This window comes from Amborella trichopoda, chromosome 1 (genome assembly GCF_054954075.1).
Source record: "Amborella trichopoda isolate Santa Cruz 75 chromosome 1, AtrichopodaSantaCruz75HAP2 v2.0, whole genome shotgun sequence".
NCBI classification, from domain to species: domain Eukaryota; kingdom Viridiplantae; phylum Streptophyta; class Magnoliopsida; order Amborellales; family Amborellaceae; genus Amborella; species Amborella trichopoda.
Genome location: NC_142336.1, coordinates 34,680,333 through 34,696,846, shown reverse-complemented (window position 1 = coordinate 34,696,846; position 16,514 = coordinate 34,680,333). Strand labels below are relative to the sequence as shown.

Genomic DNA, 16,514 nt, shown 5'->3' with positions numbered 1-16,514 from the left:
CAACGTAGCTCCAAGGAGATGCACTTTTTCTGATTAATCAGTTATTTAGTAATTCATCTATTTCTTTTTTACAGATTGCGAGAAGTTTGGCATTCATTTGAATGGGCCTTGCCTTGGTAGGTATTTTACTTTCATCAAATCCTTCTTCATATGGTAGGCTGACCATATGTTTTTTCCTTTCCCAAAAAGCATTGGGTAAATCAATACAAACTTCTTTTTCTATCTGACTCCGAAGATTTTCAGTTCTTTGTTTATTTTCTGGAAGCACTAATTGTTCTTCTATTAGTTTATATTTAACTTCAATTTTTAACGAACATAAAAATTTTTCTTTATTTTCTATTTTTTATTTCATATTATTGATTTCTTTTATTTTTGGTTTGTCAATAAATTCAAATTTAACTTTCTGTCTGACTATATTTGATTCTATGCCAGTATTGTCTATTGTTAGAGGATAAAGTAGACTTAGAAATGGTGTTCCTAAGATTACTGATTGACTTAATCCTTTAACCATGATAAACGATGTTGGAAAACAATGTCCATTATTGCCAACAGCTGCTTTGGACAATTTATAGTTGATAATAAGTCTACTGCCATCAGTTGTATTAAGTATTTGAGTTGTTTTTATCAAAGTATTTACTAGGAACTAAGCCTTCATTTAGGCAGTTTAAGTCGGCACCTGAATTGATTAAAGCTAAAGATTGAAAGCTATAGTCATTGTTTACAATAATTTTTACAAATGTAAACCATTTTTGTATAATAACCTTATTCATGAGATTTAAAGTAATATTTTCTGTTTTTTCAAAGGATTCAAGTTCGTCATTTATGATAAGGGGTTTGTTTCTCCTTATTAATTCATCAAATTCTAATTCATCTTCTTCTGAAAAATTTTCAGAGAATTCTGTATTGAGTTCTAACGTTCTAATTCTATTTTTGAGTTGTCTAAATTCTTCTTTTACCTCATTAATTTCTTGTTTTAATTCTGGTATAGTAGGTTCTCTTTGGCCGACCTCAAGGCTTGCTAACTGGCTTATGATCTGGTTGAACTCGCTGAGATGTTCAAGCAGATCTATGCCTTCTTCCATCTGAAGAGAATACAACTGCTTTTTCAAGAACAACTTGTTCGTCAGAGATTTTGTCATGTAGATACTCTCGAGTTTTGTCCAAACTTTCGGAGCAGTTTCAAGATCCACCCCATAACGCAAGGTGTCATCTGAAAGATTCGGACGAATTGCACTTACCGCCTTTTCCTCCATCACTTGCCACTCTTCATCGTCCATCTTTGCTGGTTTCTTCGATTTTCCTAGCAAAGCCTTAGTCAGACCTTGCTATCTCAGAAGATCCTTCATCCTTCATCGCCAAAGGGTAAAATTATTCTTTCCATTGAACCTCTCAATGGCATACTTGACGCTTGAGCCCTTTTCTGTCATCGTGGTAGCAAACCCCAAAATGTTGAATAACCTTGTAGGCTTTGATACCAATTTCTACAAAATGAAAAGCAATCCACGAAAACTAGAAAGAAGAAACAAACATAAAAGAAAGAGACAATCAACCACAACACAATGATATACGTAGTTCGGCAACGTGCCTACAAGGGAAAAATGCGGATTGCTATGCAATTAGAGAGGTGTGAGGAAGAGAGCTTTTGTAACCCTATTCTCCATTACTAGTAAAGAAGTTCTCATCTCTTGTGGACGTAGGCACGTTGCCGAACCACGTATATCATTGCGTTGTGATTATTTGTCTCTTTCTTTTGTGTTTGTTTCTTCTTTCTAGTTTTCTTGGATTGTTTTTCGTTTCTACAAATGAGGGACATACCCGTTACGTAGCCGTTAGAGTGTGCAGCCCATGATCCAAGAAGTAATTTTGGCAAAAAACAGTCATGCCCGTTGAAGAAGATAAATTTTTTTTTACATGATACAGTTATGTTCGTTGAAGAAAGAAAAACAATCAATTTTGGCAAGTGACAGCATGTCCAGTTTAGAAGACCCTTGTTTCTGATAAGAATCATCCCTATTCGTTAAAAAAAACAAAAAAGCCATGGTCAATGGAAATGAATGTATCCGTTGGAAAAAAAAAAAGAGTCCTTGAAGAGCCAAAAAATAGAAAGAAATTGAACTTAACATTCTTGCTCCTCATCCCACTAGAAATACTTCTGATCTTGATTCCCAATATAACCTTTTGCCAAATATACTAGGAGAAAATCTCTCCTTTGGGAATGATATAGAGAGAGAGGAGAAGGGTGCAGGGGTTTTGCCCCTTTTCTTTCACGGATTGGGTATTTAGGAATGATATATAGAGAGAGAGAGAGAGAGGAGAAGGGTGCATGTTTTTTTTTGCCCCTTTTCTTTCACGGGTTGGATATTAAAAATAGAGTTTTTATAGAATAGACGAAAATACCCTAGTTTTTTATTTTTTATTTTTATGGAATGGATGAAAATGCCCCTGATAAAAGAACCTTTTTTTTTTTTTTTTTCTTTTTTTCCTTTTTTTTTTGATAGAAAAGCAAAAAAATTGGAATATGTCAATTTATTATGGCCATTTCAAAGAAATTACTAGAAGTTAAATATATATATATATATAGCCCCAATTTTTTTTTTTTATTTGACACAAAAACAAAAGTTTATCTGTGTAATAAAGGGATAAAAATTACAGTACACTAATATAAATATCTGACCCGTGTACCTCTACATAAATTTTTGATAAATTTGGACCAATTAATAATTGGAAAAGTATTTAAAGAGCTCATTTACTTTTAATACAAGGATGTCACAATCATTTTTATCCATCATATTTCAAATTGAATAGTTGTGAGCAGTGGTTTAAAAAACGGATCAGTACCTCAGATCGGGCACCCCAAAAATCCATCTAGATCAATGAATTGACGTTTCGGATCAGGAATCGGTCAAATTGGACAGATTCGTCCTTAAAAAAAATCCAAGAAATTATTAAAACTCTTGATAAATATTGCTTTTTAGGAATCCAATAAGAAATGGGAGTACTACATTAAGAACTTTCATTTTTTTATCAATATGTGAATATTGAGATGTTCTGTCCCTATATGAATAAATTTAAAATTTATCTTATAATATCATCAAATGTTTTAAATAAATTCTTTACAACTGTAATAAAAATAATACATTATATAATTTATAATATAAATAAATAAACAAATAAAAATACAAGATTTGGTTATCAATGTATAATTATTAATAATATACAAATGTGTGATCCTTATAAATATATAAATCTACAAAAGTATATAGTTTAAAAACATAAATTTGTAAGTATATTATAATAAAATTAGAAAAACATATAAATATCATACTTGCAATGTGGGATAATTGACAAAACAACTTTAAAATAGATTTTAAAGTGGTTTGGGCTAGTGTTATTTTTTTATTTTAAAGTATCCCATAAACTACCAATTTTTTTAATGATCAATAAACTAGTATTAATATTATTTTTTATTTTTCTAATATCCTATGAGTTAGTACTATTTTTTTTTCTTTTTAATCTCTATTAATCAATAATTTAATACCTAATATCCAATAACAGGTTTATTTTTTATTGCAAAAAGCTTAATTTAATTTTAAAAATGGACGTTAATACTTGCCCCACATCGTTGAGTGAATAGACCAAATTAAATGCGGAACCTCAGTGGTATTATCGGACGTTAGTACTTCCCCACATCGTTGAGTGAATAAACAAAATTAAATGTGGAACCTCAGTGGTGATATCGGACGTTAATACTTGCCCCACATCGGTGATACCATACGCTAATATTTGCCATACACAGAGCAAATATTAATAACTTTTTCGATGAGTGATATACAAAAAGCATTTGCCCCACATAGAAAAGATGAGGGCGCACTATACCGCATAAAAGAATTGGCACAAGGCGAATTACTTAATTTATTATGCATGGGGGCATGACTACTTGGCATAGAGACGGCGGACAAGCACAGGAAAGTCAGGTCAACGTTCACGTGTTACGCCGCCACGTGTAACGATGCTGTAAAGGCCTAGTATCACCGATGCCTAACGGTGTTAAAGCGAGGTTATCACGTGTAACGATGCTAGAAAACTTGGATTTCAATAAAAATAAATAAAAATGGAACCTCCCGATATCACCGATACTAGATCTAGTGCTGTATCACCGATACCCGATCCGGATCTCCCGATTCTGGATCGGATCGGTGATTTTTTAAACACTGGTTGTGAGTATATCATTGACTAGACTCTAAGTTCAAAAGAAAAATTCCTTGAACTTTGTGACACATCCCAAGCCATCCAATTTGACATCTAATGGCTTATACTATTTCGATATGGATGGAAATTTTCCTTTAAAAGAAGACTACACAATGAATCACAAAAGAGATTTAATGACACTGAAACTGAACTTTTATTACGTCCATATAAGACCCTTAGGATCTATTGCACAGAAGCGTACATGGCATGAGTTTGAAAAATTTCCCCAATAAAGTGACTAAGAGTCCTTAATGGGATCTGGAACAAATCAATCAAATTATAAACACTGATGCTCAATTTTTCCTGAGTTGTTGCTGTTGTGGTACACTGCAGAAAAATATGATGTTCGTCCTCAATAGCATCCTTGGCACAAAGCCGACAAGTGTACTTTTCTCTAAAAATTTGAAGCCATTTTCCTGTTTCAATATGAAAGTAATGAGATCTCATTCTCACCCTACTGATCTGAATCCATGAAGAGGAATATGATCATTCAAATAAGTTGCTTTTATTGAAATTCCTCCTATGATATTATTCAAATAAAATTATTTATTTCCTTCTACTCCCTCCGAAATCTTTTGGGTTGTTTTTTGCCCAAACAATTTTTCAAATTTGCTTAGGGTCCCAATTGAAGATTTGCTTATCAATATTCCATTTCTTTAACCAAAGCTTTCATTGGTATAATCAACCCTTATCCTAAATAGCATGGAGAACTTCTTTTGAAATTTTATCAATCGCATAAGTTTTGAGGTGTTGAGCAAAAGCAACAAACTGAGAAATTGCCTGAACTTCCAAGGGCATCAACTTAGCTTCTAGGAGCATAATATCATATTGGATCTTTTGGTTTACCTTGAACTCTTCCAAGAAAAAATATTTTTGAACTTCTATTTTTTACCAAAATTTGTCTACTAATACAGGGCCCAAACTGCACAAAAATAGAGGACAGTTGGTTGTACAATAGTGTGAAAAAGTTGTTTCCGAGCATCCCAACATAAGATAACTTCCATCTTGCATCGGTTTCTCAATGCAAAGAAGTCTTTCAAACCTCTTTTGATTCTTTGTGCAATGCATTTATTCCATTTATAATTTTTGGAGTGTTCTAAACGCAAATACTTATATGATGAAACAAAGCTTCACTTGACTTGGAAAACAAAGCTACATCATCTGTAAAGAGCAAGAAATGAACATGAGATTGGCTTAAAATAATAGAATGATCGGGAGGAGTCTTCTTCATCCATGTATCTAGTTCATCTATAAAAATACCAAATAATATGGGGAAAAGAGTACAACCTTTTTTAATACCAACATATCTATGAAACATCACATTGTCATGAGAATAATCATCTTTGAGTTGGATACATACCTCTGAGTAGAGAATTTGGATTGTCGACTTCAAAGGCATTAGGACTCTGATATTGTGTAGTCTTTGCCATAGCTTTTTTCTACTAACAGAGTCGTATGCTTTAGAGAAGTCCACAAAACATATAAAATTTTTCTTGTTTTGGCATTTAGCTTGAACAACGAGATATTTCAAGGTGATGAGATGATCTATTGTGAATGATGTTGTTGGAAACCTACTAGAGAAATCGCTTGAATTTTTTTTTTTTTTTTGCCCATGTACCAATCTTTGATTCCAGGATAGTGCCAAAAGCTTTACAAAGATATTACTGGTTACGATCAACTTGTAATTATTTAAATATGTTTTGCTTCCGATCTTAAATAATATTACAACTCTGTTAATACACCACTCTTTATCCAACCCAAATTCCAAAGTGTGATAGAGTTTTCTCTAAACAATTTCCCAAACAAGAGGTCCACCCCATTTTAACATTTCTCCATATAAGCCTTATGCATATGCTGCTTTTCCTGAGGCTAGTCTTTCCAATCCTTCACATGTTTCTTCAAATGTAAGAGCTAATTTGGTATTAGCATTATGTGGATGTGCCATTGCTTCACTATCTAATTTTTTGTAAAAGTTCTTAACATTTGTGATAGAGAAATTGTTTTCTAATTTTTGCCTACTCTACAGTAGTTCCCAAAAACTTCTTGGTTCTCTTTTGAGCAAATGAAGTAATTGTTGTGCACGGAAGCTCCAAATCCGATGGGTTATTCATGACAAATAAAATATGAGAAATAAACATAAAGCACATACCATAAGAACATAAAGATTTATGTGGTTCACCCCAAAAGGACTACGTCCAAGGGCATGGACAAACTGAAATTCACAATACCAATGAAAATTACATCAAAGATTTTGGGACATAAAGTTATCTCTCTAACCCTCGACAAAAACCAAGTCGAGCAAACCCCTTTTAAACCACTCACCCAACCGATGTCACTTGTCGTTCTTCCTCGTCTTTACTTCTGGCAACCATTACCGACAACACCATATAGAGATGCGACAGCAACGAGAAACTGATTTTCTCTCTAACTAAAAAGAGAAACACCCAAAATCTTCATGCAAATCGCTTATCTACAAAAAACCACCCTCTCACTCTACAAAAGGCACCATCACAATGTTTTTCTCTATAGGAAGCTCTCCTCTCTCTAAGAGACACCTTGCATCTCATGCACAAGAGGCCCTGCCCCCCCCCCCCCCTCTCTCTCTCTCTCTCTCTCTCTCTCTCTCTCTCTCTCTCGAGGAAACCCATTTTTCTCATATGGTGACCCAAATAGGTCACACAAATTTTCTCCACTTTCATCACATATATATAAAGTTATGATTATGCACTAAATAGGAAACTTCCTATAGATGAAACACCCGAAGGCAGTAAAAGAACTATAAGACGAGTAGGGAAGAGTCATTCAATTGCCATCAAGATCTGCCTTTCAATCCTTTCTCCTCACATCCTTCCTCGGAATCAAAGATGTCCCGCCAGGGAAACGCCTTCAAGTAGAACTATACAGAGAGTTATCGATACTTGAATAAGGAAGAATCTGTTTCGTTATTAATCAAGAGTCCTAATCTTTATGGATTTCCATTTCCTTTAAGAAACTTATCAATATTAATCTCAATCCCACATAATATGGGATTTTCTTATGTAAATGATTTTGGATGGCACCAAATCCAACAGTAGCTTGGTTTGTCATTCTCTGACAAACTATCTCTTCTTGTTGCGAATCAAATTTTTATAATATTTGACCAGCTCTATAGAGTTTTCACCATTATGGAGTGCCAATCTTGCTTTCTGACAGTCATCACCAAACCATTGCTTCTTCCTCAAAAATTTACGTCTTGATACATAATGAGCAACAACAAGTAAAATGTGATTAAATTTCTATCATAGATAGGAGAGTCCCATCTTTTTTGGACTTCAGTCTGAAATACCAGTTTAGCTTCCTTTATCGGCCTATGCAAAAATATTCGTTTCTGATGTTTAAAAAAATGTAAATTTAGTTAGATAATAAAATATAAAGGACTGTGAGAAGATTCAACCAATTTGTTACTTACTTTTTCCATATTATTAAAGGCTTTGTCTTGTGAAAATCTACTCCATTCAACTTTGTTTTTGCAATCCAGGTGCTCCTGAGAATCCCATTAAATATTCTAAATTTGCTCTGACCCAATTATGGCATTGAAATATTAGCAGATAAAGGTTTTCCCTTTTTGAGCAAAAGTAGATGCATCTCTACCGAAATAATTAAATGGTTTGTCTCGTGAAAGGTCCTCTTTATTGTATTAGGTAGCTTCTCTTGGAGCGAAGTAACAAAATGCTAAATACATCGCTATATTGTGCTGCTTAATTTTAAGCCAAACAAACTGAGTGTTTTTTATCAGTCTTTTCAAGTAAAAACCTTCATAATGTCTTCACTTTTCTTTTCATTAGGAAAAGAAGTAGCGTTAAAACCAGTAATTGTCAAATGAGGGAATTACTCATCTTGCCATGTTTCAACAAGTGTTTTAAAAAATGACGAGTCGCAACGGACTCGCCTGAGTCGACATGGGAATCGGGCACCCCGTGTCAATTCCAATATAATACAAGTAATCGTATGTATCTAGAGGTGAATCACCGGTTCTCAACGTTATGCTACAGTGAATCGGGTGAGTCGACACAATGACATGGCTGCTACAGTGGCTTTCACAGAAAAAGCCATTTTTTCTGCCAAAAAAGCTGTAAAAATCCAATGTTTTTTTTATCAATAATGGAGAGAATAACTTTTTAAATATATAAAACAATGATTGGGTATGGATCAAACCTAAGAGACAAATTTTCGTGAAGAAATTTTGGGATTTTTGAGCAGAATAGGGTTTTCCGCCCAAAATTCGATTTTTGTGACTGTTATTTATCAATTTGATCCCATTATTTTGCTGAATGATTGTAGTAGAACATGCTTTCATCAATATTAGGTACGATTATTTGTTGTTTTGTATTTTAATTTTATAAATTTTGATTTTTAAGTTCATGTTCTTCTCCCTTTTCACCAAAAACTTCATCAAAATTCGTTGCTTATTGATGAATAATGGAGGGGAATCACTATTAAGTCTATAAAACAACGATTGGGGTTGGATTGAACCCAAAAAAATGATGGATGGTGAATTTTTTGACTAAAATTTGGGTTTTTTTTAGCGGATTAGGGTTTTTTGCCAAATCTCGATTTCTATGATTGTTCTTCATCAATTTGATCATTTTTTTTGCTAAATGATCGTGGTAAAACAAGCTTTCATCAAAATCAAGTGCGATTATTTGTTGTTTTATATTTTAATTTTATGAATTTGTTTTTTGAGCTCATGTTCTTCACCTTTTTCAGCAAAAAGTTGTTTTAATTTTTTTTATTCAATTACTAAGATGGTGTTTTTGGTTTTCCTTGCATTCTACTAACAATTTTAGGAAAATATGGACATTTTTTTATATTTAAAACTATGATGTCTATTAGAAAATGATAAATCTAATATTTATCGGAATAAGAATTTTATTGAATTTAGTCATATTTATTTGTCAATGTGGGAGTTTGTTGACATTTACCGTTATTTGTTAATAATTATGTTTTTTAGTATTTTGCATCAGTAAAATTGATATTCATCAGTAATACACTAATATAGTCAAATGTTATCTCGAAAAAAGCCTTAATCTCTTCATCTAATTCCATTTGTAATTTTTCCACGCAATGTGTTAAAGAAATTCTTGAGAACAACCAGGTTAGTATTATATTAAGATTTATCTGATAATTTCATATGCTTTTTTTTTAACCAATGTTTAGAACTTTATTGATATTCTAAAATAAGATTACATTAGAAAAGACAATAAGAGAGTCTAGGCCAAAGTACGCGAACATTAGGTAAAATTTTACCTTGCTTGATAAGGTTATCTATAGTCAAAATCTTATATTGTGCCGCTAACCAGATGAATAGCTAAACTTTATGGGGAATATGCCACTTCTATATATGAACAATTTCTGAAAAGGACCACCGGTAACGATCATGGAATTTCATATGCTTGGTAGCACATTTAAAAACCAACTGGGTCTCCTACAATCCACTCCAAAAACTCAAAACTTTGTTTCAAGGAGAAAACAAATGGGTCATTTGGATGCTAAGTTCCTCTTCTTCATCCTCACCAGTCTCACACTTTGTTGCTTAGGTGAATACAATCTCTCTATCTCTTCTTCCATAGACCACAAGTACTTGAAATTTTCAAGAGAGAGAAAGTACAAAATGAGTATGATTCGATAGAAATAAAGAAAGTGTGATTATTTTTTCCATCTCTTGCTTCTGATGGTCTCTTCAATTTAGAGTTATCATTTTCCATAAAATGGAGCATCTTTGAATACTGGAGTGTTCAATATAATTCTTGATTAAAATTTAATGGCATTTTTTCTTTAAAATTTTGAATAACTAGGATCTCGAGTGACTTTCTTGTATAATCCAAGGAGCATCAGCTAAAAGGGGACTGTTCTCTCTCTTTTGAAAAACAATGAGAAACTTGTCATGAAAACCAAGGTGCTTGTTTCAAGCCCCCAAATCCTATATCCTATATGGCATGTGTAATTGTGTAATAACCTGGGATCTTTTAGTATCCAGAGAAAAAATCAACAACTTGCAGAACTCAAAAACCCTAGCAATTCCCTGGATTAAAAAGCCATTGAATTAGATTCCTCCCATCTCAATATCAATAGCATAATATTGAGTGGAGAAATTTCAAATGAGAAAGTTCGCATCACTCATGCCCACCTGAAACTCCATAAGTCTGCCCTTGTTAACCTCAAGCTCAATCATTGGATCAAGGTCTCGGTCTCATACTTAGAAAAAACCATTGAGAAAAAATCCCAGAGCATCCCTCGAATTCATGCAATTTTTAGGGAGAGAAACGAGCCATTCGTGCTCACAGCATATTGGGGGAGCTTTTGAGAGAGGGAGAGAGGATAGAGGGTCGATGGATAGGGTTAGCGAGAGATGAAGAATAACATTGTCTTTCATTTTGGTATTAGGTCGTATTTTATGAATTGTATGTTTTATAGTAGTCTATATATGATGATATATTTCATCCATGATAATTCTATGCTTCTCTTTTAGTGTGATGTAAATTTATGGTTAACAGTAGTTCATACAAGGAAATAACATTTCAATATTCCCATATTGATGCAAAAAAATGAAAGTTCTTAATGTAGTACCCCTATTTTTTATTGGATTCCTAAAAATTTATAATGTTTTTTAATAATTTTTTTGGATTTTTTTAAGGCCGAATTGTACCGATTCACCGATCCAGATGTGTTTTTTGGGGTGCTTGATCCGAGACACCGATCTATTTTTGAAACCACTGGTTTCAACAATACCAAAAATATCAAATTTACTAAAAAAAATATACCAAACAAGCTTAGAACTTTATCTGGTATAGAGCCCTCGATATTAAAAAATTCACAGTACAACGAATGAAATCCCTATTTACTTATATCTTTGATATCTGTAATATATTTGATATTCAAATATGTAATTTTTTTTTTAAGAAAGACATCCCCAACCTGTTTTCTTCATATAGATTCGATAATTAGATTTTTGAAGGTATCAGTGGGTGGTGTCACAAGGATTCAAAACTATAACGTGGTAATTAAGTATGAGGGTTTGGTATGAGGGTGCAACACTAAGATCTAGCCCCTTTCAAAAATGCAACCCCACTATGGTCTTTAGCTTGTTTTGACTTCTTTTCAGTTTTTTTAATCTTTTTTTTTGAAAAACGTTTATATAAGGTTGCAACCTTAAAATGTAGAACTACGGATGCACTTAAAAAATTCATCAAAAAAGGTTATTTTAATATTGAAAAACCATGTGATTGATCATCTCGACAGCAAGATGTATGATTATGAAAAATAAAAAGAATTTCAATTTAAAAAATAGTGAATCTTACAACATATTATGCACACCGTCTTTTTTCGTATGTTTATAGATTTATTTGATTTGAACTATTTTTTAAATTTAAAATTTTATAATTGGGTATAAAAATAAATTTTGAAAATATTTTACATCAAAATTATATATTATGATAAAATTTAAAGGTGGCTTTTCCCTTATTTTTCTAAGATTGCGTCGATTGTCCCAAAAAACAAAGAAGACTGCACCAGGAAATCACGAAAGGGATTTTACGAATACACCCAACCGTGTCACATACCGCGTGGAAAGGACAAGAACCGAGGGCTCCTACGCGCTTCTGAGATTTTATCAGGCGCCTAACACGTTTCCTCATTCAACGCTCTCTCGCTCTCTCTCTCTCTCTCTCTAAACAAAGAACCATCTCTCTCCTATTTAATTCTGTAGGAAGTGAACCGCAGGCGAGATAGAGGAGAGAGGGGAGCGCATCGAAATAGTAGACAAAAAGAGATGTCATACCCTGGTTATCCCGGCGGCCAGTCCCCTTACGGCGGCGGCCAGGCGCCTTACGGCTATGCCCCTTACCCTGGAGCCGGAGCTGGAGCCCCCTCCCCATTTCCGGCGACCGCGGGCGGAAAGCCCTCTGCCCATGCGGCCGCCCCACCGCCCGTAGCTTACCCTGCAGCGCCGTACCAGCCGAGCCCCTTTGCATCGCTGGTGCCCTCTGCTTTTCCTGCCGGAACCGACCCTAACATTGTCGCCTGCTTTCAGATGGCCGATCAGGATGGGAGTGGTTTCGTTGATGATAAAGAGTTGCAGAAGGCTCTCTCTTCCTATAATCAGTCTTTTAGCCTGCGCACTGTGCACCTCCTCATGTTCCTCTTCACCAATTCTAATGCTAGGAAGATTGGTAACTCTTTGCTTCTCTCTCTTAAACTGTTTCTCTCTTTCTCTACTATCTATCTAACTGGTTGATGGATTTGTTTTGATACGCTTTCGATTCATGAAACTTAGAATCAGAATTTTAGGGTTTCTTCTATGTTTGTGATGAGTCCACTTCCACTGTGATTGTTTCTATGGCTATTGGTGATGCGTTTGGTAGTTTCTTTTGCTGTTTTGAAATCATGGAAATTAAGGTTCATGTTTGAGGGTTTGATTAGGGAGCGGTGTTCAAATATGTCAAATCTAGGGTTTATGTGTACATTTGAGGGTTTGGTTAAAGAGATTTTCATATTCAGGATTAAGAGTTAGCAATTTCCCTTTTTCCATTTCCTGAATTTAAGTATGGTTGCTTGCCATCTTCTTGAATAAAGAGTAATAACTAACACTCAAATGGTTTCTTGAAAACTCATTTCTGATATGAAACTTTGATATTATTTCTCAATAGAATAGCTCCGTAACTTATGATGCCCTCGTTATTTCCCAATAGAATAGCGCGGTAACATATCTCTTCTTCCAAAGAGCAGACGTATTTTTTCTGCTCGCAACGTTCGGATTAGTTCTGAAAGTTCATTAGCCCTCTCTTCTTCTGAAACCAAGACTTTTGATGTTATTTGTAGTATAATAGTTTCTATATTCTTCCTTCAGAAAATGCTTATCATATCTTTCTTATTATTTTCCCATGAACATTGGTTTGCAGGGGCCAAAGAATTCACATCTTTGTTTTACAGTCTCCAAAGCTGGCGGGTATGATCCTAGGCGATTTCTTTCTTCTGCTTCCTTTTTTTTTCTTTTCATTAGATTTGGTTGGTAGTTTTTAAGGGAATGAATAGAGAAAATGGGGGGATGATTTTGTTTTTATTGCAGGTTTTTTGTTGTCAGTAGATTTGGTTGGTAGTTTTTAAGGGAATGAATAGAGAAACTGGGGGATGATTTTGTTTTTATTGCAGGGAATATTTGAGAGGTTTGATCGAGACAGGAGTGGAAAGATCGATGCGTCTGAACTGAGAGAAGCTCTTTTGAGCCTAGGTTTTGCAGTGTCCCCTGCGGTGCTCGACCTCCTCATCTCCAAGTACGACAAGTCTGGTAAAACTAGGGCCATCGACTACGACAACTTCATAGAGTATGGTCTCCCTCTCTCTCTCGCCCCAACAATGGATCAATCTTTCTTTCCATTGCATTCCACTCTTATTGTTCACTTCTTCTCTGGAAATGAATGGTCTATTTATCTTCTTCCCCCTGTTTGCCTGTTGAACTTACTTCTCGTCAAAAACTGCTAAAGTTCTGCTATTCTCTGTGGGTGGTGAATCGATTTTCTTCTTTATATTTTTTTTTTTCTGAGAAATTTTCTTGTTTCATCTTATCAAAATTAAACTAACATCTCCTTTTTCGTCCTTGCAGGTGCAGCCTGATCGTAAAGGTAAAATTCCACTCCTTTAACAACCGCGCCTCAGGAAAATTTCCATTCCTTCGAAATTCCATTATTTTTTTTTTATTTTAGGGTGTGGTTTGTATAAGTTGCAACCTTAAACCATCCAATTACGGCTCACCTCAAAATTTTATCATAAATGTAATTTTGATAGGAAACATTCTGAGAATCTATTTTCATCTCAAATTATAAAATTTTCAACTCTATAAATAGTACAAATCAAGTAGATCTATAAATACATGAGAATATTTAAAATGAACGGTCCAGATAATGTGTTGCAAGATACACTATTTCTCAGTCCCGAAATCTTGCTTTCTTTTCATATTCATACATCTCGATGTCGAGATGATCAATTAGAGGGTTTTCCAACATCAAAACAACCTTTTATGATGGATTTTTGAGGTGCATCTTTAATTCTACATTTTAAGGTTGCAACCTTGTAAACTTTTTTTTTTTTAGATAATATAGTTATATAATTGATCTAATATTTGATTAAATCCCTACTCTAGCTGTGTAACCATGAGACCGATACTCTCTCTCTCTCTCTCTCTCTTTCTCTGTGTGTGTGATAGTATTGGGATTGGGATTATATACTATAAGACCATTTTTTTTTAGTAGAATATTGTGGTTTTGGGATCGGCTGTTTGCTTAAATGTTCTTTCTCTTCCCATTCTTCGTTGCAAGGTTTTAGAACTTGGCTTGGCTGTGGAATCCAATCTGACCAAGTTACTTGGGCCTGAATGAGCCAAACGGCAAGAGCGATATTAAAAAAGTCATAAAAATCCTGAAATTGCTAAAACTAGGAAAAATGAAAAATTGGATACACTAAAAAAAAGAAGGATGAGAAAAAGGCTTTCAAAATGTAAAAAAAGATAAAACAATGGGTAGGGATCATTTTTCTTATAATGAATGAGAGAAGTAGAAAATAAGAAATTTTAAGAATCACAAAGCATACAAAATATAATGGATACTAAATAATAATGACAATGATAATTTATTTAATAAAATATTAGATCAATTGTAAATATCTTATAATCATTTCTTACATTATTGGATCCCAAGTTGTTCTTACAACCTAGAGTACATAAATTTCCTTTAAAAAATTCCAAGTACTTAAGGGGGTTCCTAATTGCTGTTTTTAATCCTCCCTTGAGTGTTTGTGGTGGTGGTGGGGAGTTCCTAAATGCTGTTTTTCTCGGACAAGTGCGAATTAGTTTCGCCCGAGTACTCAAAGAGTTGCTGTGTTGTTGTGTTCCTGTTTGCAAGTGGTCGTATGATGAATTTTGCATTGTTCCTTAATCTGTCAGGCAGTAAAATACGTAAATGAATTGATTCTATGTTATTCTCTCTCACATTTCATTGTAGCTGTTCTCTCTCAGGAAATTGAGAACAATAGCTGAGAAAGAATGCATGGTTATTGATTGAATGGGATTGGGATGCATTGTGCAGGGATTGACAGAAAAGTTCAAGGAAAAGGACACAGCCTACTGTGGCTCTTCAACTTTCACCTACGAGGCATTCATGCTCGCCGTCTTACCCTTCATCATCGCCTAAGTAGAAGAGAGACCCATTTTCCCTTTTTTATTTTTCTCTTTCCTTTTTTTGGCTTCCAGTGAAGTCTGTTTTTGTAACGTAGTATGTATTTCGATTGTACTGTTTAGGTTTGTATCTTATAAAACTGAGTTCGTGGAAATTTGTCCTTGAAATTGTAAAATTTGGAATGGCCTAGATTTAATTGAGAGTGACTACTTGTTTTAATGATATCAAGATTGTAGGTATTGAGTAAGCTTATTCTAAAACTGGAGTGATTGAGCTAATCTAAACCTTAAAAGAGTATGGAACGTACATTACAATAACTAAAATGTAAAAGTTCATATAAGGCTGCAACCTCAAAACTGCAGTAGGAAATTTTTTTTTTAATAGTTAAAGAACCCGATCATCTTGACATCGAAATGTATGAAATAAAAAAAACAAGATTTTTTTGAGTTTTAAAAATAGTGCATTTTGTAACATTTTACTTAGACTCATCATTTTCAATATTTTCATGTGCTTATAGATCTTACTTGATTTGAGCCATATTTTGGGCTTTTAAAATTTTATAATTAGAAATGAAAATGGATTTTCATGCGATCTTAAGACTTTTTGACATTGGAACTATATCTTATGACAAAGTGTGGAGGTGTGGTGTAATACATTGAAACTGCATCTTAGAATAAAGTTTGGAGGTGTGTTTTAATTTGATTGTTTAAGGTTGTAATTTTATGCAAACTACACTTTAACTAAGAATACAATATAATCGGTGATCGACTAACTAACTATACAATGCGATTTGTGATTGATTAAATCTCTAGTGCTCCCTTTCAAGTTAGAATGTTGAATGTCAAGAACATTCAACTTGTGAATCAACGAACTTATTCAACGAACTTAATTTTTCTTTGTCAAGTAGTTTAGTGAAGATGTTTGTTAGCTGGTGATGGAGAGGAATGTATAAAGTGCATAGCAGTCCATTTTGGATCTTCTTGTATACAAATGACAATCGAGCCCTATATGCTCTGCATGCTCATAGAAAAGTGGGTTGGCAACAATGTGAAGTGCTGCTTG

The 16,514-nt window shown here is 34.0% G+C and overlaps 1 protein-coding gene across 1 annotated transcript; it reads left to right on the top strand.

The window, feature by feature from the left end:
• The first annotated feature begins 11,996 nt into the window (after positions 1-11,996).
• Positions 11,997-15,606, top strand: LOC18433317 (calcium-binding protein CBP). Its single transcript, XM_088862935.1, has 5 exons — positions 11,997-12,455; positions 13,185-13,231; positions 13,435-13,607; positions 13,886-13,904; positions 15,363-15,606. The coding sequence occupies exons 1-5, from the start codon at positions 12,056-12,058 to the stop codon at positions 15,465-15,467; spliced, it is 744 nt and encodes a 247-aa protein (XP_088719061.1). The 5' UTR covers positions 11,997-12,055; the 3' UTR covers positions 15,468-15,606.
• The last annotated feature ends 908 nt before the right edge of the window (positions 15,607-16,514 follow it).

What these genes read in the sequence shown, in the direction of transcription:
- LOC18433317 (XM_088862935.1), top strand. Translation starts at nt 12,056, where the DNA reads ATGTCATACCCTGGTTATCCCGGCGGCCAGTCCCCTTACGGCGGCGGC. An exon ending in TTCTAATGCTAGGAAGATTG is followed by an intron (nt 12,456 to 13,184) that starts GTAACTCTTTGC and finishes ATTGGTTTGCAG; the next exon opens with GGGCCAAAGAATTCACATCT. An exon ending in ACAGTCTCCAAAGCTGGCGG is followed by an intron (nt 13,232 to 13,434) that starts GTATGATCCTAG and finishes TTTTTATTGCAG; the next exon opens with GGAATATTTGAGAGGTTTGA.